The following is a 27,622-nucleotide window of genomic DNA, read 5'->3' as shown; positions in this document are numbered from 1 at the left end:
CCTCCAAATGAAACCAGGGCTGTTTCACTGCTTTAGGTCTTTTACTGCAAGAGGACAGACAGATTTGTTCCTGCAGCTACTTTAACAAAGAAGATAATAAAAGACCCAACCCACAGGCTGATTTTTAATTCCCCTCTGTGGTTTAGAGATCATGTCATTTAAGAGCAAGTTTTTATTAGTTACTTCCACAAAAAGCCTTGAAGACTTCAGAGATGGAGTGGTGCTGGGTATCCTAACAGGACCAGCCAGCCACAGAGAACCCAAATCTCTACATACCTCTTCCACCCTCCCGTACTGACAGAGGAGAGAAAAAACAGTTCTGTGGAACAACTGATTGTTCTTTTTTCCTTCCTGAAGTTGAGCTCAGCAGTTTTGGTGGTTTTGAACTCACAGTTTTTGCCTGTCCATGGAGGTCACTGGCCAACAGAGGTTAAGTGCAGCAGAGCCACCTAATCCCAACGTGCAGAAGCTGCCATCAATTGTTAGAGGCTCTTTGCTGCCTTGCAGATGTGAGTAACCAATAAGGCAGCACACCCCTTCCCAAAATCCAGGACAGGTTGTTTCTCACGGCGTTCAGCATCACGCTTAGCCGACTCTTTACTGAGCATATTTATAACTCCTTTGTTCCATAAAAAGAGGCTGATGGCTATGCTGACATTAACACAAAGCTGCTTGGCACCAGAATGCAATTGATGCATTTTTAGAATTATTTGCCCTTGTCATCTTCAGGGCTTATTTATAGTTTATGTTTTCTGATTTATGAGGCCCTAAAAACCTCTTCTGAATTTCATACCATAATCAGCAAGAGCCACGCCACTCATAACCTTTCATTTTAAGATGTGTTTGAAGCCCAGTACGCTTCGGATGTGCGGTGTGAAAGTCTGTGATAATAATTCACAACCCTATTTTCTTTCTCTGTAAGTATAATCAAATTCCTTTATTTTTGCTGAAATTACTATTTCAGTATGGGGGAAAGAAGGGAAAGTAAACTGTACAGTGCAAGGAGCTTTTGTATGGGGAGCTTCAGGCAAGCAGGGAAGAAGGGGTGCAGAGGATACAGAGCCGTTGCTTTGATATTTCCTGCCCACCTCCATATAGGATCAAAGCTGAATTCCTATATCTGCCATGTACCAGCATTTTCAGAGATTTCACCACAGCATGGAATGAAAGGACCAGATGAAACACTGGACTCAAGAACACACCCTACAGCAGCCTCACTTTGCAGCTCATCGCTTGATAATGAATGTCTTACATTTGAGGAACCCACGAAAAAAAAGAAAAGAGGCAAGAATCTATCTTGGATATAAACCAACTAAATAAACCCTGTTTGTCCTGAAAACACTGGTGTTTTGTGCTCCCTTCCTTGCCCCAGATAAGGGACTTGCTGAGGAAAGCACACCAGCAGCACACCACCACACTGAACTCCCACCACAGTACCTGGATGGGAAGCCAGCTGCACTGATGCGGATGGTCTCCAGCACTCCACAAGCTCTCAGCTGCTGCACCACTCTCTTTGAATCAAACCTGCAATTATATTTAGGGTAGAGATTAACAAAATGAGAAGGAATCCATACCATCAACCCATCTGATAGCGACTCTTTTGGAGACAGGGATTAGGTTCCAGTTTGTGGAAAAAAGCTCTGCTCTTGTTATTAATATAGGGGCTGAAGAAACACGGAGATCCATGGATAGCTTTTGTCCATAGCCATTCCCTTGAAAACCTCAATATAACCACAAATCCCTTGCCTTGCTTTGGGAACAGGTTGCACAAATGTCATTCATTTCCCCTCCACATCACAAGATGCTGTGCTTTTCAAGTGCAGCAGACCTTGCTATTGCCCTATTACCAATGCCAAGTGGTGCTCCTGGGACAAGATGACAATCTGTTGCAATTAGTCTCTACATTTGTAATCTACCCACATATGTGAAACAAGACAACTACAACGAAGGAGGGAAGTATCAACCTCACCACAAGCTGCCTGATGAACCGGACAGTATTACTTTTACAGCTATAAGGGCCATAACGTATTTCCAGGGGAAAAAAAAAACCAAATGCAACAGCAAAATAAATCTGATATATTAAATTCCATAACAAAACTTAGTAATTAACAAGTCCCATGGATTTGGAGACCTTTATGCTTACCAAGAACTGTGGTGCTCATGCTCCAGGCTAAGGGGCTTTGGTAGGCATTGTGTGGATATTCAAGGTATCTCTCCTCTCAGGTGTCTGCCCTCCTCTTTTTAGCTGGCACTACCCCTTACAATGGCATCTCATTTCCATCAGCAATTGATGATTGTGAAAATCAGGTGCTGAAAATGTTCATGCCAACTTCCAGGTGAACACTCGTGCAGTGCTCTCTCTGGTTCCTGGCATGAACCCACTTTCAGATCAGTCTATCTCTGCACAGAACAAGTTCAGGTACCAGCGTCTTCCACCACTTCTCCCTCCTTCCACCCCTGACAGCAAATGCACAAAGAGGTCCCAGCTCTTCAGCTTGAGACACTGGACCCTGGAAGAGGTCATTGGATCAAGCCTGGACTCATACGATGCAGATGTCCACAGCTGTGTTAGGTCTCCAGAACAAAGCGAGGAACAAAAGCTTCTCGGGTACCTGCTTGTCCCTTCCTGAAAGCCCAAAGCCTCTACAATTGCAGGTCAAGATTTCATGAATAATTCTGTCTGGCCCCTGCTGTGCAAAAGCAGCATAAGAAATAGTCTCTTGCTGCTTTGTGCATCTTTAAATTCCGTGGACCTGTCAAGTCTGCATCAAGTTATTCACTACAACACCACAAACACGATGCAGAATGGAAAATCAGTCTTGACTGTCACTCACTTCAAGGAAGAATCCACAAGGGAACAATTTCCATAACAATATGTAATAAACAGGACTGGCAGATGGATGGCAAGCTTCAGTCCTGGAAGATCCCAGGGAAATCTACACTGTACACAAAGGGAACTTTCTGCAACATGGTCAAGCCTTGCTGAGTGCAGGTGAAATGCAGGAACAAGAGTGACTGCAGTCATTTATCAGCATGGAAAGCCAGGGCTCTTTCTAGCAACAACTCCAGCTACAGGCTTAGGGTGAAATAAGGGGCATAAGAGTGGCAAAAAATGCATTATTATGAAGTCCTTTTCCTTGCCATGGGAAGTAGAAGCAGCTGGCAGTTTGCTTTTGGCTTGGAAACCCAAGTAAGAGATCACGAACCCTGCCTGAAACAGAATTTGGAAGAAAAATTGTCAAAATTACAAGCTGAAGTCAGGCAGTCCCCTCACACATCTCTTTCTGAAGCCTTGTTCATTAGGGATCAACCTCAGGCGCAGCCTGCAGTCAGACACAGCAAATATGATTGCGTGATGCTAATGCTTCCTCCAGGCTGGAAGCCTTACACTTCTCATCTCCCTAAGAAACAAACCTGGCATTTGCACCAAGATGTAAAGTAGGAGTGAGAGCAATGCAGGGTGCAATCTATCTCCGATGTCCAAAAGCTGAGGCAGCTATTGGGGCAGGCCCACAGCTCAGGGCTTTATCCAGTCAAGGGCTGAAAAGCTCCAAAGATAGAGGTTGCACAACCTCAATGGGCAGCCTAGTCCACTGAGAAACTGTCCCCACAGAGAAAAAATGTTTCCTCATCTCCAGTCTGAACCTCTCATGTCAATTTGTGGCCATTGACTCCTGTCCTACCATCACACACCAGTGTATGATAGCCCCTGTAAATACTGGAAGGCTGCTATTAGGTCCCTTGTCTTCTCCAGGCTAAACATCTCATTTTAATGTAATGAAATGTAATGTTCTTGTAAGATGAAAAATGTTGCTTTAGGAAGAGAAAAGGTCTGTGTTCTTTCAATGAACAATGAACATAACACTGAGTGTTCTACATGCTGCTAGATACCACTTCACTGCTAACCCAGAGCAGTGCCACTGATGCTTCATTTCACTAATGCCTCCTGACACTGCGCATTTTTCAGTACAAGTGCCTCTGAAATGCAGACTCCTTTACAGCCATCCCATTATTCTCCAGACCTGAGTTTTACATATAAGCAAACAGACTCTATTTGAGCCACGTTAAGGATACAAATTCCTCAAGCCAGTGGCAGCAAGATCAACACTGACCAAGATTTCCTGATGGGTGAGGAGGGAAATAATCTCTTGCGGAAAAAATCCCCGCACAAGACATCTGAACCAGTTTCTTCCAGTTTGTAGATGGGGATGCTCAACCAAAAGCATCCTCCTGTTGTTTCCAGCCCAAGGTGACTCCTGCAATGATGCTGGCTACACAGACACCTGCATGCTGCTCCTCCACAACCATTCTTGTGTCTGTTTTGATTTGCCCTTTGTTCCCAACATCCCACGCTTTGACAACTCAGACATTTGCCAGACTGGGAGCACCACATTGGACTGAGGCATCACCCAGACTGCAAGCAGAGACATGCAGAATTATCTTCATGGTATTTGCTACCCATAACATCTTAGAAGTACTTAATTTAGGTAATTATTGCATCTTGACAAGCAGGAGCTTGCACATTTATAAAACCATATTAACTGTATCCTGAGCATCATATGGAAAACTGAACTGCAAAGTTAAAGGCAAAGAAGTGAAGATGGATGGGCTGAAAGTAGAGCCAAGCAGGGACATGGAATCTTGGAAATACCCTTTGGGAAGGTGAAGCCATTTCAACATGAAAAGCATCTACCACACCTTCACTACAGAAAAGTTAGAAAACACTTTAGTGCTTTATCTAAAGGAAGCAACCAAACCAAAGTGCAATCCTGAATTTCACAGAATCATAGAATCATAAAATTTCATTTAAATTGACAGCCTCTGCTATAGGCAACAAGCAATTGAGGCCTTAAGCATCTCCAGTTCCTACAAAATGGTACTTGAAATAGATAAAAAAAACCTCACAGAAACTTCTGCCCCAGACAGCCAACAAAGCCTTCTCCACAGCTGTTAACTAATCATCTGATAAATCAGTTAAATGTAAGTTAGTTCCGGAATGTCTCCTAACCATTAATACTCCTTGCTTTTCTGTTTGCAGGGGAAGAAGAGTCAAGCTGGGGAAGCTTCCTGGGGCATACATATCCACTAGCATATCATGACCAAGGGCAAACCCATTTACAGATGCTTTGCCCTCCTTTGCAAGATACTGTCAGAGCCATCTCTGCACTCTGGTAGCTGCATGCTCACCAGGAGCACTAAAACTACACTGGATCAGCTGGAGAACACTGCCTCCCTGCTTATGGGTTGCAATTATAACTCTGCTTTCTTAAATGTCACCACCTGCAGTTTATGCCAGAGCCTTTAAAGAACATCACAACAACATCTACAAGGCCCTTGCACACTAACAGCCAAGCCTTTTTAGAGTCAAAGGCAACAAAATTGGGTACAAGTACATTATCAAGACATCAAACAAGGCTAACAGCTACTTGCTTACAACATCCACAGCTTGCCTTACATCTCTAAACTACAGTGACCAAGACTGGCTGTTTGCTTCAGCTGTTCACTCAACTGGAAACCTGCCTGAAGCTGATAAAGCCAGGTCTTTACCTTTACTTTTTCCACATTTATTTTCGAAGTACCAAGACATTTCTATTCATTTTACAAGCCATTTTGCAAGCATACTACTTACCTCCACTTTTTCATTTCTTTAGCTTGCTTTTCACTGTTTAAATAGTCATAGTTATGTAAGTTGAAGTGATTCCAAGTTGAAATTTTATAAAGACCCTACCACTGCAAAGCAAGGATGCTCAGTATTAGCAGAGTGTATCTGCGAATTAGTAGGACCTGCATTAGTTTTCGTTTCAGGGACACAAATGAAACCAAAGAGAAGTGACTCCAGCAATCTCAAAGGGCCTTCTAGTTACAGGAACAATGTTACAAGGGGAAAAATCTCTTTAGCAAGAGAAAAAGTCCAAAGCACACTCTGTTGCTATAATGCTGAACACATTTGCTCATCTAGAAGTCCACTTACTTGAAGGAGAGCTTCTCATCGTTGGGCTTGATGCAGCGCACGTAGTGTGGGGTGGTGGCATTCAGGGTCTCCATGAGCAAATGCAATGAGTTGCGGAACTGAAAGATAAAACCAACAGCTTTTTATTTATCTCTGCTTCAAACTGAAGAAGTAAGATCTTCATTGCAATGATGTATCTGGATTCCCTCATTTCCCTGCCATCAACTGACCCATTCAAATCATACATTACCTGGTGCCCCACGGTTTTCTTGTGTTCCTTATTGGCAGCTTTGATGGCTGGTCTGGCGGAACGGACACTGATTTTGGATGTTCTCTTTCCCACAGTAGTGATGGATGCAGCATCCCTCTCATCTTGGAATAAGTCTGCTACCATCTGACACTAAAACAAAAGACAATGTTTGAGCATCTCTGGTCCTGTTCTTTCTTGAATGAACCCACCCAAGATCCACTGCTCCAGTCATTTTTTATTCACTTTAAATCAGGAAGAGGATAAAGAGCAGTAAATTGAAAGCAAGAAGCATTTTCCACATAAACCACATTAGCAGGGACATGGGCCATTCTGTTTTGTAGTTCATCAAACCTTGAAAGGTGCACATTAAATCAAACAAGAAAAAAGGAAGTAAAAAGAGGATGGCTAGCTGCAAGGCTGGATTGCTGAAGTGTTGCTGAAGGTACAAAGCCTCCTGAATGTGAGGTGATGGTTGTTCCCAGGCTTTGTTTCAAAGCAGTCATACCGTCCTGACCCCAAGAGGGACACATGTCCCTGCAATGGGGTCTCTACATGGAGACAGGCAGGAGCCTGCTCCCACCACAACCTCAGAAGCCTTCTTGCTTTTCCAAACAATCAAGAGACTCAGCACTTCCTCACTAATCACCTGCATTCAGCATGAATGAGCAAGGCGACAGCAGGACCGCTATTCTGCAGCCCTGGAATCACTGCATTTAGCTCCTCAGATCCCTGAAGTCTGGGATTTCTGGCAAGCCAGCAGCAACATTTCCGCTTCATGAATGGGAGAACAGGTGAGCTGGCAAATGCAGTTAGTGCTGTTTGGGTTTTGAGGGGAACTGCTATACTAAGTAAGTCACAACCGGATCTGTTTAGCAAGGATGTTAAATTTTCACATCCTGGATCCAGTTGTGCACCCACGCTCCTGCCAAGCTCCCGCAAGCTGAACTTACACCCAAACAGTAAATTCTTCAATAAAAGAATGTTTTTCAAGAAAAACCACTGTCACCAGGTGGGATTTCACTTGTCACAAAGCTGAGCTGGGCTCCAGCCTGGTGCCACTGCCAAAGCACCCGTGATGCTGCCTCAGCGCCACACACACCACCAGCAATGCCCTCTCTGGAGCATGGGAGAAGGCATCAGCATCACGCTTCACTTGTCCACACAAAAACACTGGCACAAGGCAGCAGCTCGCTGCACAGTGCTCTTGCCTCCATCCCAGACTCATCTAAAAGCCAAACTTAGTTGTATTTCCATTCAGATCCTGAGAAGAAAGCAGGGGTTTCACACTATGTAGACATTAACAAACATCCCTGTGCTATAAAAGGATGCCTGGCTCCCTGCCACATCCCTGGACTAAGACAGGAACATTTCCAGCTCCAGTCTCACAAGCTGTTCACACAACTTGCTAGCATGGCAGCCTAAATACCACTGTGGAAAGGAAACTCTGCATTACATTAGCTAACTGCTCGCAAGCTCCAGGATGGCACCTGCTCAGGTTCTCCTTCATACTCACTATTTGTATTTTTATCTATGCAGCTCACTCACATCCTACCAGAATTAAGGTTCAAACCTTCTTTTCCTAACCCTGTATCCTCCTCCCAAAAAAGCTACCCTCACAGCTGTATTTCAATGACATGTCACTGTCTTTGACTCCTTCAAACACAGGATGCCTGGATGGCAAAGTGCTTGACGCTGGAAGATCTCCAGCACAGGCTCCACTTTACTATCTCATGCTTGACAAAGCAGTAAAATCTTCAGCTATAATTTCGGGTTTCAAAATATCTTCTCAATACACAGCTGGGCATGCCATCAACCCCTTCGTTCACCTGCTATTCATAACAGCACTGCTTGCTCCTGCACAAACACTCAAAAAAGAACCTCAGAAGTGAGCTTTCAGCTTGTGTAATGCAAAAAAATGGTGTAACTGGGATGGTCTTCAGCAGCCCAGCGCTTATTCCACAGATGGTGGGCGATAAGCAAGGACAGATTCCTTTTTCCCAGCTGTAAGAGTCAGAACCATTGGTTCACTTACTTGTAATTAAAGCGAACTGGGACATAATAACTTCACAGCATGCCTGTATGCTTTCAGTCAGTATTCAAATCAGTTTCCTTAATTCAAAGAACATCAACTCTCAACTGTTTTAGCTGACCAGCACTAACAAAACTAATTGGCTTCTTCATAAAGTCCCTTTCAGCACCTTGTTGATGGCAGTAACTGCATTCTAATTAGCAGAAGGCAATTCTGCCTTGGTGGGAGTGCTGCTTCAATGATGCACTTGCTGAGAGAAGTGTTTAAGTCCTTGACTTGTTAAATTGAGTGTTCCCCCTTGCCCTGTGTATCACTTTAGTGGGAATATAAAGAAGAATGCAGTGAATACTGCACGCAGGCCTGATCCTGAGTACAGGATGAAGTCCTCATGGCACAGCCTTTTGCAGCACAAACTTAAATTTTAGTCCAACTGGCACATCTGAGCAGCAGACTCAGCGCTGACACTGCTGCTAGTTTTGGTTCAGAGAAACCAGGTTGCTTTTTACAGACAAAGAAAACAAACATATCTATCTGTTTATATTGATGGAGAGCACATGGCAGGTGAGAAGCAAAACAATTAGGATAATTTAATCCACCAGCCACCAGAGCTAGAGAAAGCAAGAGCAGAGGATCAGGTTTTGGAAGCTTTGAACACGGAGAGTGGCGATGCTCCTACCACAAGAAGCATTGCTCTTCCTCCCTGGAAGTAAGGCACAGCATCAGCTCAGGCTGACAACAGCCACTGCTCCCATGTCGCTAAAGAAATGCCTCACAGGCAGATAGTTTGTCAGGCTATCACCCAAATGTTATCAGAGCCAAGTGTATTTGAGAGTGTTCTAGGCTGGATCACAGTGGAGATGCTGGTGTCACCTACAGAGCCACCCCTGTACATTCACAAGGTCCTAACACCTTATCCCAAGGCGCATTAGCTTAGTTTGCAGGCCAGGTAAACCCAAACCTTTGGTCCTGAGGCATACACGTTAATGGCTTTTTAGGTCAAGCAAACCAGAGGCAAGGAGCCGGGTTTTGAGGTTTTTGCTATTGAACCAAAGCCCAGTCTACCCTGTTATTGTATTAGGGTCCCTACATAAGAGAAACAACAATTTCAGCTTTTATTTATGCATTTATTTACTTTGAGCAAGAAGTTACAGGTGGCACCATCCCCACCACTCTGCAACCCACTACTCCAGTGAGTTACATCTATGGGGAGAAGCCTAACAGAAAATCCTATCACTGCCCACTCTGCCGCACTACCTCCAACAGCAAGTTCAGCACTTGCTAAATAATTCATTATACAGCATCAATTATTCCTGCAGGTTACCTGGTGTTTTTAATAAGCTCTAATCATGCCCAGTTTTCACCCTGGGGGAACTGGAAGCTTCCTGAACACAAAGAGCTCTTGATTTGGGCATTATTAAAGCCCAGCTTCACAGTTATTAGACTCACAACTACCCCCACAGGTGAGAATATTGCACCTCTTGCCATCTTCATATGAATTCACTGCTGAGATGCAGGGCAAGCCACTGATGACACTCAACTCATTTCCCATTTTCATCTCTCTTACCTTGGCCAGGAACAAATTCCTGCTTAAAATGCCCCTAAAAATAATACTTCCTACATCTCCCCTCATCACATTCATTTATGGTGGCATTTGGAAGGTCACAGCCAGCACTAAACCCAAGGGAGGGTGGCATAAAAAAGAGATATCTGAATGCAAGACACATCTGCTGTAGCATGCAGGGGGAGATTCAAAATTTGTAATGAAAAAAAAAAAAGGTAATGCAAGTTAGTGAAGTGGCCCATGGTGGGGAAGCTTTGAGATGGTTTGGAGAAAAGCAGATATATTCCTTTGCTACACCACACATAAGGTCTGGTGGAAATAAAGGCGCCCAGAGTCATGCAGTCTCAATTTTGGCTGCTGGATGGAGTGTTGGATTTTGCAGGGCTGGTTTTCATACTAACTCCTTAAGGGTTAAGGCCGTTTTAAGTCTCAGCTCATTAACTGAAAATTAAAGACTCAAGGTAGCAGGAAGGAACTTCTGGTCTGGTTTTAAACAACAAGGACTTGTTGTTAAAATCTCAGATGTCAGTCTTTGACGCTTTTAAGCCAACCCACCCAAGCGCAGACAGAACACCCAAGCGCCCATGGCAAAGGACAGTGCAGTAGTAGAAGCCAGCATAAAATCTGCTGTGTTCATACATGCAACTGTATAGTCTTCAGCTTGAAGCCCACTTGCCAAGGGCTCATTTACTGCAGGCATAACCCATACCAAAGCCTGCAAAGCCCCGCAGCTTCTGCTTTTCTGCTTCCAACAGTCTGCAGAGCTCACGGCCCTCAGGACTAAGGGAGACTTTAAACCCCATGTGCCAAAAAGCTCTTCCACCAAGACAGCTGGTTTTCAATAGGTCAGTCGATACATCTTGTTTGGTACCTGATGCACAATGTGTTGACTGCTTGTACGATACTCAGGAGAGGAAAAGTACATAACACAAAATCTTATAATACAAGAGTGACAGCAAGCGTGACCATCAATGTGTTAATTTGTTAATATTATGTATTGGCAGCAGTGTAAAATGCTGTACAGCAGCTGGAATGTCTAGGAGTTGCACTGGATTTCCATCATTGTATATTAACCCCATTTTTGCATACTAATTATTAAAATAACTAAAAGTCACGGGGCCAAGGATGATGGACTACAGCTAAGGGGAACAGCCATTTTCATACAGAAGGTTGGTAGGGTCAGCAACACTACCCACAATATACAAACTACACTGCTGACATGGCTTTTAATCCAAGAACACCTTCAGTGCAAGGTATTGGGTGGGAAGCTCTGGGTAAGAGTTAAGTTGAATTTACTATGCCCCAAAACTAGCTGTTCATAGTTTTATCCCTGACCAAAAAAGAAGAGGATCAGGAGGTCCGGAAAAGATTCATGTGATGCATCCTGACAGCATACCAACACATCACATCCAACAAGGTGTAGGAGAGCAGAGGACCATGCACATCCACATCTGGGTACAACCACAGCCCCCAGCTCCCTCCCCTCACTCCTCCACACCCCACTCCTTTGCCTCGTGTGCAGCTGTTAGTGGCTGGAGGTACCTATGTGTTCGCATACACAGCATGCCGTGACATGGCATGGGAAGGAATGCATGAAGCCTATGCACTGGAAAGAAGCAGCATCAATTTAGCTCCAACCAGGACCACTACCCCAACTTGTGCCTTTTACCTTGCTGGCTTTCAGGATGTTGATCTGTTCCTCATACACAGTGTCCCTGTTCTTCTCCAGAAATCCCTCACTCTGGTATTCCACCTAGCAGAAGACAAAGGAAAAAGCCCAGAGGTTAAAGCCCAGCCACACAAGGACAAGTACCTATAACTGCTCCCCTACTGTCAGGAGCTAACCTGAAAGACCTGGAAGACAGAAAGAAGGGGGACCAACTGGAATTTAAAGGTCACTCTTTATCAAAGAAAGTGAACCTAAATGAAAGCAAACTCCTCACAGACTGTTCCTTAGTCATTAGACTGCTCTATATGGGACCCAACCACACTTCCATGGTAACCAGGAGTGAAAATGCAAAGATTATCAATACCTCTACATGCTCTTTTGTTCACTCCTGAATGCCTTGTAAGCTGATCAATAAATATAAAAAAATGCCCTGGCTATGTCTCTTGTTTCTGAAATTGCTGAGGGTTGGGATGCAAACGAAGGATTTAGAAAGGACATAAGAAAATCTTGTTTCACTTTTTACCTTCAAAGTTGACTAAAATAACTGACAAGCACACACAAAAAAAGAAAAAAAGGGGAAAACTTGCAAAGAAATATTGCTTATGAACAATACATGTGCAAAATCACATGCTTAAGGAAACGTATTGACCTTTGCAGTGAAAAGTGCTGCTTGCATTCAGAGCAGACGTGGTTAGAAGCCCCTGTACAGATCACAACCCCTGCATATCATTTGGCTCCTTGAACACATCCCCAGGTTGTTTTTATGTTTCCCTTTCTAACAAATGTGTTCTGGATAACTGCGACCTTTTAAGATTATTTGCTGTGAAGGACGCTTGTCACATCAGGGATTCAATGAAGCTGGAGCCCATGGACAAGATGCTACAGCACCAGATACTGGGATTTAGAGTCCTACAACTAGCATCTTGTTGCTCAGAAAGGTGGGATCAGCCCAGAGCCACCTCTCATGCACTCCTGCCCACCATGCCTTGCTGATGCTTGCAGCTCCTGCTCTTCAAAAGTAATTCACTTTTCCAATACACTTTCATCAAGCTGCCCTTACAGAAATCCATTTTGTTGTAGCTTTGAGAAAGAGGATTTTTCTCTCCTCTAGAAAGCACTGTTTAAAGCTTAGTGCAATAGTTTGGAGCCTGAAGTCCTCCAAGCTGATCTAGATTTGAGCACCGAACCGAGATTACTGCCAGCCAGGCATCCCTATCACCAAGAAGCAGCTCACTGGTGCTACAGACTAATTTTCCTTCACAAGGCTCCTTCTTCTCATCCATTCATTTCCCATTTCTGCATTCACATCCCAGCACACACGACATGCACCCGGTTACCTTATCAGCAAAGTGCAGGACGATGAAGGAGGTGTTGGACATCCGGGGCTTCTGGAAGTGCTGGCTGTTGGTGTGCCGGTCATACAGCTTCTGAGTCCAGTTCTGGTCAGTGCCTTTGGGAACCTGAATAGGGAGAAAATAGACCAAAAAAGTCATGGTCAGGAATGCAGAGGAGGTGCAGGGAGATTTTTGAAGAACCCTTCTTGAGAGCAGCATGTAGTCCATGTGGGCTACAGGAATATTTGAGAAACAAAGTCCATCCGCCAGCACTCAGATCATGAGCTATTTTATTTTCATGTATCTTCTTAAAATCATAGAATAGAATCACGGAAGAGTTCAGGTTGGTTTGAAAAGACCTGTAAGATCAAGTCCAAGTACCAAGACCATGGAGTTCTTGATAAACACAGTAAAATTTCATTTCCAGTGAAAACCGCCCAAATGCTGGCTCTGCTTCAACAGCCAGAATAGCTCTTTTGAGGGGGAAAAGGGAAATAAAGAAAAGAAAAAATTAAAGAAGTGTTTTTGCAATTAATTTACACTAATTGCTCAGGCAGTAATAATACTTTTTTAACGCCATTTTTGGTGACCAAATAGTTTCACAAATGGCCACTTGAGATGACACACAAGAGGTTGTCTTTTATTTCATTAAAAATAATGATAACAAAATTATAATTTTAAAATATTAGAAATAATAACAAAATTATTATTCTTAAGAAACTTCTTTCTCTTAGGAGGCTTGGGAGGTCTTTTGTGTCCCAAACACTGGATGCCTTCGCCTCAGCTGCACATAGCGTTGGCATTAATTGTTCAGCAAGGAAATGAATTACTTTTCATAAATCAGCAATTATAAGTAGGGTTTGAGCTCATGTGCCTAGTCAGCACCTGCAGGTTTTACCCACTAAATAACGGTAAACTTCTTCAGTTAATGCAAGATAGTGGAGTGGAGACACAATAATCACTTGAGTTTGTTCTATTATTTTTTAAGTTCATACAGCTGTATAGCATCAGAGGAGGCCATGGAGATGCTGCGAGGGTTGGAGCAGCTCTGCTCTGGAGCCAGGCTGAGAGAGCTGGGCTGGGGCAGCCTGGAGAAGAGAAGGCTCCTGAAGGGGAGACCTGAGAGCAGCTCCAGTGCCTAAAGGGGCTGCAGGAAACCTGGAGAGGGGCTTGGGACAAGGGCCTGTAGGGACAGGACAAGGGGAAGTCCAGATACATTTTTACAGTTAGGATCTTGTTTCTTCACTTTGAAGCAAAGATAAATAAAAAGTTGTTGGGGAGGAAAGTGAGGCGGCTTTCCCATGTCCCGTGTTGTAGTATGGGGACAGTTTGAATGTTGCATTTTGGACACTTTCTAGCAGTGTCTAAGGAAAAGCAGGACTGAGTAGTCTTGACTGGAAGGAGTTGCCCCATCCCTGCCAGTTTTCAAAGCCAGGTTGGACGGGGCTTGGAGCTAGTCCTGGTCTAGTGACGTGGAGTTGGAACTGGATGAGCTTTAAGGTCCCTTCCAACCCAAACCAGTCTGCGATTCGTTGATTCTATAACAACATATTGTAACTTTTGATACCCTTATGATTACACTTCCCATAAAGACTTTTTTTTTTTTTTAGGGTATATTTCTGTCCCTCTCTGCTAACCAGCCAAAACCCCCAGAGCTTTCCAAAAGAACATAAAGGTATTTGGGGAAAGCAGCTTTGCTGTAAATAACTGTTATTTTGTACTTTTCCAGCGCAACCAGTTTGCCACAAAGCAAAATTCTTGAAAACTGAGGGAAACAAGGAGAGAAATTGTTGCAGTTGAGGGGTAACGACCACAGATAAAGGAGTTTGTCTGCATCTCTCCATCCACAGCAGAAGGCACAGACTGGTGGACTCACCATCACCGTCAACAGGAGAGCAACGGTTGCACACACAGGCGCACATAATCTTTAACAAAAAATGGCTGACTGGATTATTTAGGTTAGAAAAAGAGAAGAGTCAAAAGAAAACTGTTAGGCAATATTTAAAATTAGATATGACAAAGCCTGGAAACCACAGAATAATTGTGCAGTGTCAGGGAAAGCTCTGGATCATCCATCAGGTCTTTACATAGACCTTTATATGAGAAGTGACATAGGAAACAGGGGCAGCAAACAGTAAGAAGGAAAACTTGAGACAGATGAGAAGTAATTTTTAATGCTGCTTTGCAACAGCCTTTGATTTCATGACAGCAAACCAAAGCACACCAGAAGGGTTCTGGACACAGTAACAAGCATCTCCCACTCCTGTTAAACGGAAGAAATGGCTGAATTAAATGAAGCAGCCACTCCTGCAAGCCATGTTATCACAGATGTATTTATATTTGACAGTTCTAAGTGTAGCCGGTTATGGATACACATAAAAATAACACAAGACTATATATAAACATTAAAAGGCATTTAGTTATGCAATTCAATTATTCTAATTCTATGCAATTCAATGCAGTTCTGTTGTACAGAATTGTTATGCAATAGACGTGTATGTTTATGACATTTTATAAAGGCAGATGGGTTTCTTTTCATCAGTTGTAGTTCACATTTATATGTAAAAAACATCCTTTCTGGTGCTATCATTAGCTGTGTACTGCTCAAGACCAAGCTGGAGGTGCAGAGCAAGAGTACCACAGCTACATGAGCTGCCAGATGCCTATTTGAGAGATGGACTTCAAAGGCATCCTCCTGCCTCCCAGAAAGAGGGGTTTCACCATACCCACACCACTCCCTGCTCACCATTGTGCAGCCTGGGTATTTTTAGCTGCCTGAGAAGAACCTGATAGGGACCAAGTCCTCGGGATAAAAATTAACAGGGCCATTACCTGTACTACTGTAACAGCTTTTGGTATTGGCTTGGCAGTTTAAGGCCGCTGGGAAAGTTATTTAGAGACTATCTCATTAGTGCAAGACCTTTTTTAGGGGATGCGGAAGAGAAACCGACTGATTTGCAAGTATTGCACAGAAATCTCTAAATGGGAAAAACCTTAGAGTGGTAGTTGCACAAGGTCACCTCTTCTGCTCATGCACCCTCACCACCCCTGTGCCCATTACTGTGTAAAATTGGTCAGGCAGTGTAATCCCAGCCAGTGTCGCCTCCCATCTCCAGATGTTGTCTCCTGTCCTGCGAGCTGCCAGGAGCTACTGCAACCGAAATCATACAACCCCAGATTGGTTTGGGTTGGAAGAGCATCTCAAAGCTCATCCAGTTCCAACCCCCTGCCATGGGCAGGGATACCTTCCACTAGAGCAGCTTGCTCCAAGCCCCTGTGTCCAACCTGGCCTTGAACACTGCCAGAGATGAGGCAGCCACAGCTTCTTTGGGCACCCTGTTCCAGCTCCTCAGCACCCTCACATTAAAGAATTTCTTCCTTATATCTAACTCAAATCTCCCCTAAATTGAACCTACCCAGCTGAGCCAGCATCAGCCCCCCAGGCTCAAGTCCACTGCTTTTGTATCAGAAACATCCCAGGGTCAAGAACCCATCATGACCACCACGCAGCTCAGGAGATATTTGGGATTGAGTGGATTGAAGAGTGAGATTCCCTCCATCATCACCTCCAACAGAAGGACGATTAACTGGATAAAAGCAACAAAGGTCAAATCTGACCTAATCATCTAAAACACAGTAAGAGCTGTTTGTATTTTATTTCTTTTCTTATTATTCCATTATATGTTAAATCCTGAAGAGAGCCTGGGCTTCATCCACGCTCCAGAGACATGTTCCACTGCAAGTGAGGTGTCTGACTTTTAAGTCATAAAAGCTGACAGCATGACGTAGATGAGGTTATTCTGCCTTTGAATGCCTGAAAGGAAAGCTCAGAGGTCCAGTCTCTGTGTATCTGCTCATGGAGCTCAAATCCCCCAGAGAGGACAGAGCAGCACAGGAAGGCAGCGTGCTAATTTCTAATGTTTAAAAACCTAACTATTCAAGACAAGAAAAACACATTTGCTCAAATACCGAAGTTCACAGGAATGTGCAGAGAAAAGCAGGATTGAAAACCTGTCTGCTAGAAGCAGACCTAAGTGTTTCTGGCAGTTGACAGAATGACACAAGAAAGGTTTAAGAGCACCCTTTGAAAATGCACTTGGCTCATTAACAGCATAACACAATGGCAATGCGCCATAAAACACAAAACAACCACAAAAGAGTTCAAGAATATGAGGGAGCTTATGCCTTTGGTTAGACACATCCCCCTTTGGCATCCTCGAGGGTCACATCACCCCTCAGCAGAAGGAATTTCACTAAGTTCCTGTCCTGGGTTCAGCAGTAGCAGTCAGTTTTTCTCCTTCTTAGTAGCTGTTGCAGCACTGTGTTTTTGACTTTCAGCCTGGGAACAAACCTGATAACACAGATGTTTAGACTGACCAAGGACTTTGTGAGTCTCATGCTCTGCCAGGGAGGAGGGGAAGCCGGGAGGAAGCAGGGACAGGATACCTGACCCAAACTAGCCACAGAGGTATTCCATACCACAGCACGTCATGCCCAGGATGTAGAACAGAGAGTTCCCGGAAGGGCGAGATCACTGTGGGGTGGGGGCAAGGTACCAGTTGGTGAGCGGTTGTATTCTCTTCCTTGTTATTTCCTTTATCATTATTACTATTAGTGGTAGCAGTAGTGGTTTGTGTTATACCTTAGTTATTAAACTGTTCTTATCTCAACCCGTGGGAGTTGCATTCTTTTGATTCTCCTCCCAGTCCCTCCAGAAGCGGAGGGAAGAAAGGTGGGGGGGGAAGTGGACTGCGTGGTTCTAATTTACAGCCTGGGCCTAAACCACGACAGTTCCTAATAAATCTTGGATAACAATGATTATTCAAGATTATACTGTGATTAACAGATCAAGCCTTCCAACTAGGCCATTCTTAATCAAACCCTTTTAGATGCACTCCATGGTAATGAAAATCTTTTTCATTAGCTTTTCCATTTCCACTCCCATCCCAACAGCATAGGCCAAAGCAAGAAAGCAGCCAGTCAGCAAGACACGTTATGGAGAAACCTGGATATCCACAGCAGTTTCTGACTGTACTCCCTAATGGCACTTAGGAAGCCTGTAGAAAGCAAGCACCACTCCAACAGAGCAAGCAGTTTAAACCTGAAAAGCAGAATACCTCATCCAGCTTTGACACAGTGATTTGACTTCATTATTGAAAGGGTTTTCAACTTCCATTGAGGATAATTTACACCTCTTAAAAAAAAATCAACCTATCTGGTCCCGTTCTCTAAGCAGTGACAAGACTCTCATATGACTTTTGTTAGCTGAACTGCTCCAGCACGTACCCAACCACCCCCTCCTCAATCTCACATTAAAGACTTACAGAAATTCATACTGTGAAGCAAGAACATTAGCAATAAACCCTTCGCTTCTGCTCTAATGTTTCATTATGTTGCCAGGACCCCCTCGATGCCCATTTCAAGTCCTGCAGTATATTTATCCGCCACCGAATGTGCTAACGAGATGACTTACAATTACCCTATTGTGGTCTTGTGCCTGTCATGGCCAGCTCTCCCCAAGAGGTGAAACACTGCTGGAGGGGGTAAAGATTTTCATCCATAAACTGTTGCTTTTGGCTGACAGGCTTTGCTGAAATTTTCATAAAGCTGGAAAACGCTTGCAGGTTATAACAAAAGAGACTACTACAGGGCCCATAATAAAAGCCAGTGACTAATGACAGCATTCCCACTGACAGGTAAATACCCAGATAATTGGCATTTGATGGGGTGCAGGGAATAGGTCTCGTGTTTCATTCTTTTAGACAAAAGAACCCCAAAACATGGAGGAAAACAGTAGTACCAGGAGTATCCACAGCAAAGTTGCCCATGTTACTGTTGATGTATAAGAGTTGCTCCAACTAATGCCATGTCACCAGCAGCAACCAGTGCCAGGTGCTTTGGAGAGCAGCAAAGCACATTATCTGTCAATATGGAATGAGAGAAACTTTACAATACCCAGGAGCTGGTTTGTGCCTTAAGAATTTACCAGGCTTAAAAGAACAAAGACCAAATGAAATAGTGCCAAGTATCAAGCATTATTTGACCTCCTTCTGAGCCAGCACTGGGTAAGATGCTATTTTTAAGGGCATGGAATTAAGTTTAATTTTTTCTCATTTTTAAGGAGTCTTCACAAGACTGGATTTGAAAAGGTAAAAGAACCAGCCCTAGGTCATTGCAGAGACAGCCAGAACGTCTGTGCCTCAGATGAGGTCTGAGCATGGGACATGCAGGTTGGGACAGCCCTGTCATGGCTGGGACTGCAGCCTTGTCACTTAGAGAGAGAAGCCACTTGACAGGTCACCTCCCTCCCCAACAAGGACAGGTCACATCTCCTTAAATCCCAACAGGGACACTAGTATAAATAATGGATCAAAAAATCTTTCCCCTTTGATGCAATGTGACACTCATGCTCTTGGGCCACAGGATCTGTCCATACTCATGGATCCCACTTCCCAGCAAGAGTTCGGTCTGTCCTTCTTTTCACCTTGGCTAACCCAGTAAAGGGGCCCTTCCCTGCTTCAGCTCTCCCATCAATCCCTGCTCACCCTTCCCTGCACTTGTTCAAAAATGTTTAAAACCCTCCCACAACCAGTAGGACACTTCCTGGCACAGAATCAGAGTCTCAATAGAAACTCTTCCCAAAGACAACCTCGTGAATGCACCACAGCAAAACCAGTCTGAGGCTTCACAAGGCACCCACATCCAGCAGGAAAGTCCTTCCACCAGGCTATTCTGAGCCTTAAAAAGGCTCAGTTCATGGTTGAATGAGTCAAACTTCAACCTCTAGCTATTGCACACTAGGGCATTTTGTGTCAAAGGGTCTGAAAACCCTCCCACTGTCTGACCTATACCCACTCATGCAGCACTTAAAGTTCCTTTATCCTCAGCATCACAAAGTTTTATATGTTCTGCAGATTTGGTAACGCTCTCTCTGGTACTTCCTCATTATCATTTTTTAGCAGAGACCAGAACTGGACAAGATATAAACTGCCCTTTTCATCACAGCATCACACTGAGCCCTCCTGTTGGGATGATGATACCTAAAGACTCTGGACTTCCCACCTATTCTTCAAACCAAAGACCTTCAAAACAGGGATACCAACTTCCTAAGAAAATCTCCCATCTTACATTTCTTTTCGTAAATAGATTTGATAATTCATGACTGAACAAGAAATAAGTGAGTCCAACCTTTCTTACGGATTCTCATGAAGGTTTGCGGTTCTGGCCTCTTTTCTCAACTTTCTGGCAAGATTTAATTTAGGCTAGTGTGAGAGAGAGAGATCGAGTAAAAGATGGCAAACTACCCTCCCAACATCACTAGCATCTGAAGCCTGCATGTTAAATGCAATCAACTTTACCCAAAATACGTATCACAAGAGGACTCAGGTTTCCCTTGAGACAAAATCAGATTTGAGACAGGGAGCTCCTGGATAACACTGAAGGAATCAAAAGTCAAAGCAATGACTATTCTTAAGCACAGCCAGGCCAGAAACATGAGTTCTAGCAACACATGGTGAGATCAGGTACCCAGGTTGGTAGCAAACATCTGCCATGGAGTGTCTTAATCCTAAAGCAAAAAATATCAACAGCCTACACCAGCAATGCATGTGAAAGGAGATATTTCCTCTCTTGCAAGCTACCACAGGTTAAAGCCCATTCTCCACCTTTTATAGAAATAAAAATGCCAGTGAAGAGGTAGGTGGTCTTCTTTACCTTGCACTCTTCATCCAGCAGGTCCAAGATACCAAGTTTCGCCTCTATAAGGTCTATGCAGGGCTGGTTATCGTAGAAGTCTATGAGAGTCCAAGGGATTCCTTCCTTCATGTACTCCTCTTGTTCCAGCTTAAACACATGCTGAAAATGGAAAAACAGCAATTACTGACCGTGACTCCAGCCAACACAGCACCAGCAACTTTCCTATTCATTCATGTGTCCCTGCTGGAGTATTCTATCAATACATCCAGGTGCCATAGAAGCCTTAGGTGCCCTCACTTACAGCTTTGTATAGGCTCTGCCATTTACTCAATAGCTTCTGGTAAGGAAAATAAAAGCATTACACTAGGAAACCACAGGACAGGAGAAAACAAAAAGGTTTTAAATGACTTTCACTAAAAAATACTGAAGTGATGACAGTATCAGTACATCTGGGTGAAAGCCATATATTGAAATACATACATCATTGCTATCTCTTGGGCTGACAAAGATCCCTCTCTCCCTCAGTGCTCTGCTGATTAAATTAATGACCTGCAGCAGGTTCACAGGCTGGGAGCTCAGCCGCGGTTGAGTGCGTGTGCCACTATCTCTGAGCAGAGCTTCACAAGGAGCATCTATCGTCCTACAAGGGATATCAGCAGCAGTATCTGACTCAGGAACACTTCTATTGCAGATTCTTATTTTAAGGAAAAAAAAAAATTATTAAAAACTCCTTGCGTGGCGTCTGTATCTGCCCAAGCAGATAAATTGTCTGTGGCTATTTCTGAGCTACCCTAAGCATATTAAAAAATGATTTTTCAAATGCATTTTTTTCTTCAAAGATAGCTTTCAAAAATCTCTTCAAACATGTCATCTCGGAGTTTGAATTAATAGGCTTCAGAAGTGATAGTTGGACATACTAAGTAAGATATGAATAGTGCAAATACAGTCCATAATTTACTTTTCATTTTTAGCAGCAGTGATCTGATAAATTAGATATACTGGAAGTGTTCATGTCCATGCATATGATACAGTTTCAAAGTGCCAAACCACTCTGGAGTACTTAGCTGCTCACATTTAACAAGTTTTCCTTTGTATCCTGAAACTAGTGGTATCTTTTTCCCTGCTGACAACAAAAAGCAGATGACAACCCCTTCCTAGTTTCACTTCCAGTGCAAGTAAGTGCTTATATCTAATAAAATAGAATAATCTCTGGTTTTTGTGAGGCAATTTCAAGTGAAAAACAGGGAGTGTGTCCAATCCTCCTATTTAATACAGAGCTTTTGTTGAAGAGGTTTAAGCCACACTTAATGTGCAGGTTTCCACCCATGCTTTGTTTCACACTGGAAAACTGGACTCAGCACAAGACCAACCAGACTTTGGTTTAGGACTGAAACCACACAAAAAAAAAAAAAAAAAAAAAAGAAAAGAAGAAAAATTGGCAAACTATCTACTTATTCAAAACCATCATTGAACCTCTGAGTAAACCATTTCAAGCCTGTTCCAGTATCATGCTCAGTCACATTGTCAACTTGATATATTTAATGCAGCTGCAATGTAAAATCATCACATGCAAGACAGTATCCCAAGGACTACACTCATGCTGTCCATGAGATCTGGCAAGGCTGCAAGTAAATGCCATTAAGTAGAAGCAAACATACAATAATCCCATCTGAAGAAAATCTGTATTTTCTGCTAACTTTTATGGAACATTTCCAAGCTGACCTTACCAAGTTGAACTGCTGCTGGAGCTTTTCGTTGGCGTAGTTGATACAAAACTGTTCAAAGCTGTTCACTTCAAAAGTTTCAAACCTGCAAAGCAATGAATAAACCGGCATCAGGCATTTCTTTGTCTCAAAACCTACTTTCATCTGCAACAGTGTCATATGCATGATGAGGAGCACCAGCTACTCAACCATCTCTTCACATTCCTCCTATCCCAGATCCACACTTTATTCCTCATTCCCTGAAATGTCTATCTTTCCTTGCCACAACTCAAGGGATTTGAAAGGTCTCTTCCTCTGTGCATAAATGAGATATTTGGCATGACTGTAGCTTCCTGCCCATCAGGCAGAAGTGCTGTCTGAGATAAGAAATGTAACAGCCTCCCTCAGGGAAAAATATTCTGAAATATTAAGTCCAAATATGTTCACTGCAAAGGTGATAAAGAAACAGTAGCTGCTGTGTTAAAAGACCAAACATGGTATTTTTAACGCAATTCAACAGAGCAGAAAACCTAGGTATTAAATCCATAATTATAGCCTCCATATTGCATTCCTGACAGCATAAAAATTGGATACATGTAAGCAAGTGACTTCTGGAAAGCAGAGGGGAAAATAGTGCTTTCAGCTCCAATTTCAACAGATTCTTTAGGAGCTTGGTGTTGGCCTTGGTGATCCTCTCTTCACCAGGGCTTCTAAAGCTCCCCTTGTCAAAACATAATCCAAACCCACCACAGGCCATTGACCAACTCCAAACGGAGCTTGAAACTGGCTTCCTAGTCACAAATAGCAAAGAAAAGTCTGCAGTCCTTACAGCACAAACTACAGGCAAGCAGCAGAGCACCAGCAGAGCCCTCGGGGCAACGGAGGCTGAAGCACTTGGAGCCCAGGGACAGGCAGAGGGAGTTGGGTTTGTTCTTAAAAAAACAGGACCACCGGGAATTAATGTTATTTATATTTCTGTTTTTAAGGCACACTTGGAAGGGAGAGGAAAAAATGTCTTTGACACATGACTGTAAGGATTAAACTAAGGGAAGAAGTGACAAGGCTCCTCCGCTTAACGAATAAGCTGCTGCAATGATAAATGCACTTCGAAGTAATTGCTCGGATAATAAGTGCTGTAGGAGCTGGCAGAACAGACTTACAGCACTAAAAAAATTAAAGCCCTTTTCCCTTCCTTTCCCACCCTCTCCCCTCAAATATAAATCAGTATTTCTGCTTCTTTCTGGGGACTACCGGGCTGTTATCCATATGATGCAGTATTGTCAGGTGTTAATGCCCTCACTGTACAAAATGCCTGGGCCCTTGAGGAAAGGCAATGCAAAAATGCAGAAGAAAAAGGGGGCACAGGAGAAAGAAGCCACTTTTGTGCTTTTATCAGCCCCACAGTCCTGAACAAAAGAAGGACTGCTCCCACCTCCATCTGTGCCAGGGATGGCGCTGTGCCTGGAACCAGCGTAGCCCATGCCAAGCAGAGGATGCTCAGTTCATCCCCATCCCACAGGAACTGAGCTTTACAATCTTTAATGCAACAAGATCTGGTGTATGGGACCAACAAATGTTTGATACAAATGCATGGCCAGAGCCTCAGTGATTAGCATGTCCCTGAAGAGCTCCTGCTATGATTGATCTTGGTTGTATGGCCATTGTGCAATGAGGATCACTGCCTTCATCTCTTGTAACTAAAGGTACACAACTTTCCCAGGACTTTGGAAATACCAACTCCTGAAGGCTCATGATCAGAGCAACAGGGCAAGAAAAGCTTTAATTGGAACAGAGATGAAAAGGCAGTGGTGAGCTAGATGGAAACACACAAGAATGGCAGCACAAGAGGGAAAGATAGCAGAGTGGAAGCTCTTTTGACTTCAGAGACAGCAGGTGTGATTTATGAACCCTCTCAGAGGGTGCTGGTCAGGGGCAGAGCAGCTTTACCACATCAACTCCAAGGGAGATCGTGTGAAATTGCTAATTAAAGGATTCTGCCAGTGCAATTTGCTAATTGATGGAGCAGACCTGTCGCTAGCTTCATGTGTGCACTCACCAGGAGGTCCTACCTGCCCGAAGTGACTGTACTGAGATGACATCCTAATGGGAAAAGCAAGCAAATAGCTGTTTGGTTTCTAACCCTTTCAGTGCACCGTAAATAAGCTTATTCACTACTCCAACCCATCCCTGTGGCTTCCAGGAAGACACATCGTGAGCAGGTACAAGGGGACAAATAGCACCTCTTGGCTTTTCTCCTATTTCCTATTCTGCTGTGAGACTAGTATATCCTAAATCCACTGCACTAAAATATTTAAAGTTCATAAATAAGTCCAGCATACAGCTGGCCATGTGGGTGTTCACACTTCACATGGCAAACAGAAGGAAAACAAGTTATTCCACCTAAGTCCAGGAATGCCACATGAATTCACTCTTCAGATAGACTGCAGTATTGTTACTATGGCAAATAGCTTGCTTTCAAATAAATACAATAGAGGCTTTTAATGCTGCACCCTCTCACCTCAATGTTAGAAGACAATAAAAAAGTCAAGCATTAGAGATTTAGGAAACAAACCCAATCATCTCTGCACCTTTGGCTTGGCTCCTGTCTCTAGAAATCCCACTTATGGGAACAGTTTGCCCCTGGAGCACTGGGACAGAGGTGCTTTGGGAATGTCAGAGACATGTGGTGAAGGCTACTTGCAGGATCCTGCCTTTCTAGCTTAATTTCTCTCTCAGACGAAAAACAGACATTTGGGGAGGGGAAAAAAGTCCAATATTTAGCAGAATGCATTAAAACTCCCAAATTACCTGAATCTAGGGAATGAAACCACCTTCAAGGACTGCAGAGAACCAGGCTGTCAGCACCTAAAATCCCTGCGTTGTGAAATACTCTGCATTTAGACAACCCTACTCCTTTATGAAAGGAATTTATGGTCTCTTTAAGAGCTTGGACTCACACATCAGCATTATCGGCTGAAGTATGAACACCCTTCTCCAGCAAACCTGCTTCTTTCGATAGGACCTGCAGGTCCCTGTGGAAAAGAAGCCCTCCTGTACCCTGTATTCACAGCAGTACTGTAAAAGCGTCTCTGTCTGGACGTGACGCACCAAGGACCTGCATTTAAGGCATGTTTTTCTTCCACACTAACAGGTTTTCAAGCCCCGCTTAATCTTTCATGAGCGTTATATCCTCAAGTCTCCTTCAGGTTTCTGAAAGACTGCATCTGATTTTCTAACTCAGTCATCCACTTTTCTGCTGTGACCCGTTATCGGCTGCATGGCTTCATCCCGAAGCTTGCTTTATGACACCCCAGCCTGTAGAAATCTTCATCTGCAGGGACACTGATAGGAAACAGCTTTTCCATCTCATACAGCCTTCGAACCAGACTGTGCCAATCCCATTTCATTATTTAACATCTTCCAGGTCCTGTATTATCTACTGAAGAGAGCCCAGACACTTGCAAACCTTTGAGAGCAACCATCTCAAATACCAGTGATAGCCCAAACCCCAAAAGAGGACTGTATTCTTATCATACTTAATACAAGTGTGCCCTTAAACCTTGCCATAAGGCCACAGTCACTGATGGAGATGAGCAGACAGTGGACTACACTGATGCTCCAGTACTTTCTGGCGTATTGTTTGCTGCTGTGGCTGTTCAGCAGATGTTAAAATCAACATCCCAAACCCCAGTAGCCGCAGAAACCCCATGGAAGGTTTCATACCAAGATCAGACTCCAGCTTTCGGCAGCTGACCCAGAACAGCTTCGGCAGGATTTAATTCTGAACTTCAGGTTCACCTAGATCTGACAGACCTTCACAAGAAGTCTGCCACTACATGAGATTTGGGATTGAGCAAGCACAGCAACTGCACTGGGTCAGGGACTGGTTCCTGAACCAGCTACAACTCATTCATCCCTCATTTCCCTCCAATGCAGGAGCATCTTAATATGTTCAGGGTGCACAGCTGTCACTGCTGTCCCACTTAGAACCACAGAATGGTTTTGGTTAGAAGCGACCTTTGAAGGTCATGTAGTCCAACCTGCATAAGTAGGGACACCTTCAACTAAACAGGTTGTTCAGAGCCCTCTCCAACCTGACCTTGAACATTTCCTGTGATAGGGCATTTACCACCTCCCTGGGCAAACCTGTGACTTCTCCCTTGCCCTTGCTCCCCAAAAGACGGAAAATGGATAGTGTTGAAAGAGGGGAAGGGAAAACCTAAACCCTGAAGAACTCTTCCCTTTTCCACACCACAAGTGGCAGAATCTCTTCCTTTCTCCTCCACTTTCTGCTTCTTTACAGCACTTCAGCTAAAATGAGCTCTTCATAGCTAACTTTCACATCCCTCTTCTGCCAGCACTCAAGCATCAGGGTGACAGACCGGACAGTAACTGGTATCCAGTTCGAATTTAAAGCAGCTCATTGCTCTGAAGTTGCAGGCTGCAATCCTTACCCTCTGCTACGGCAGAGCTTTTTGCACCTTACCCTGTCCTGCAGCAGGTTTCCAAAGACTTCTGAAACACAAAGGCCCTGCAGCATCAGTTTCACTGCTAAAGAAGCAGTTTCCTCAAATCACACAGCAACCCCAGGCAGAGCCAAGAGCAGTCTTTGGTCTCCACATGCACATCTTTACCCCTAGCTCATCTTTAAGCATGATGCTTTAAATAGCACAGGGGGCAGAAATCCAAAATGGGAATGGCATGGGAGATAAACCCCAGAAGCCATCACTCAAACACCTGTGTGCACAACTTTGGGGTCAAGGTTGCACAGTCTTAAGGAGGATCAAAAGTCCAGAACATACACTATTGCACCCCTTTCTATTACTCCCATTACCTACTACAAGACAAGGCCAAGCAAAACATGAGAGCTAAATCAGAAAGGATTAACTAAAAAGCCCTACAAGCAGAAAGCATGCCTACCCATAGATATCGAGCACACCAATGAAGGAGTGCTGCTTGATGGTGGTGTGCAGGGCCTTGTTGATGTGTTGCACGATCCAGCTGAAGAGACGGGCATAGATGTGCTTGGCCAGGGCATTCCTGGCGTTCACCACTTGCTGCATGGACATGCTCTTCACGTAGGTCTCGGCCGTGGTGACCAGCTTGCGATGGCAGAGCCAGTGCTCCATCTGGCTGTGCTCCACACCCAGCAAGCTGCAGAAGCTGTTCAAGTGATCATCCTCGCTCTGGGGGTAACAAGAAGCAAAATCAGCAGGTTGGTGACACCCCAAAGCTGGAGATTCAACACTATGTTCCCAGATCAGTGTAAGAAATAAGCAGCATCTCGTAACTGTGTAGGGAAACACTGTGCTTCAATGTGGTTGACAGGAAACAGGGAAGCAATGGGCATTCATCCAGTTGAGCTAGCCACCATGGACACAGATGAAACGGCTAACACCGAGCTCTGAATAATATTACACCCTATAGCTTT

General features: G+C 43.9%; 1 protein-coding gene across 1 annotated transcript in view; it reads right to left on the bottom strand.

Moving 5' to 3' along the window:
* MYO5B (myosin VB) overlaps positions 1 to 27,622 on the bottom strand; it is a gene marked incomplete at both ends in the record, with an annotated part of 152,693 nt that overhangs the window by 62,229 nt on the left and 62,842 nt on the right. The window contains 8 exons of the mRNA XM_080636966.1: positions 1,438 to 1,524; positions 5,972 to 6,069; positions 6,201 to 6,350; positions 11,460 to 11,543; positions 12,797 to 12,919; positions 20,507 to 20,647; positions 22,216 to 22,297; positions 27,112 to 27,377. Of these exons, the coding sequence (XP_080493092.1) occupies positions 1,438 to 1,524; positions 5,972 to 6,069; positions 6,201 to 6,350; positions 11,460 to 11,543; positions 12,797 to 12,919; positions 20,507 to 20,647; positions 22,216 to 22,297; positions 27,112 to 27,377 (1,031 nt within the window). The remainder of the gene's footprint in view (positions 1 to 1,437; positions 1,525 to 5,971; positions 6,070 to 6,200; positions 6,351 to 11,459; positions 11,544 to 12,796; positions 12,920 to 20,506; positions 20,648 to 22,215; positions 22,298 to 27,111; positions 27,378 to 27,622) is intronic.

This window comes from Psittacula echo (genome assembly GCF_963264785.1).
Source record: "Psittacula echo genome assembly, chromosome: Z".
Taxonomy (NCBI): domain Eukaryota; kingdom Metazoa; phylum Chordata; class Aves; order Psittaciformes; family Psittacidae; genus Psittacula; species Psittacula echo.
Note: the sequence above shows the minus strand (reverse complement) of the source record. Positions and strands in the feature narration are given on the sequence as shown.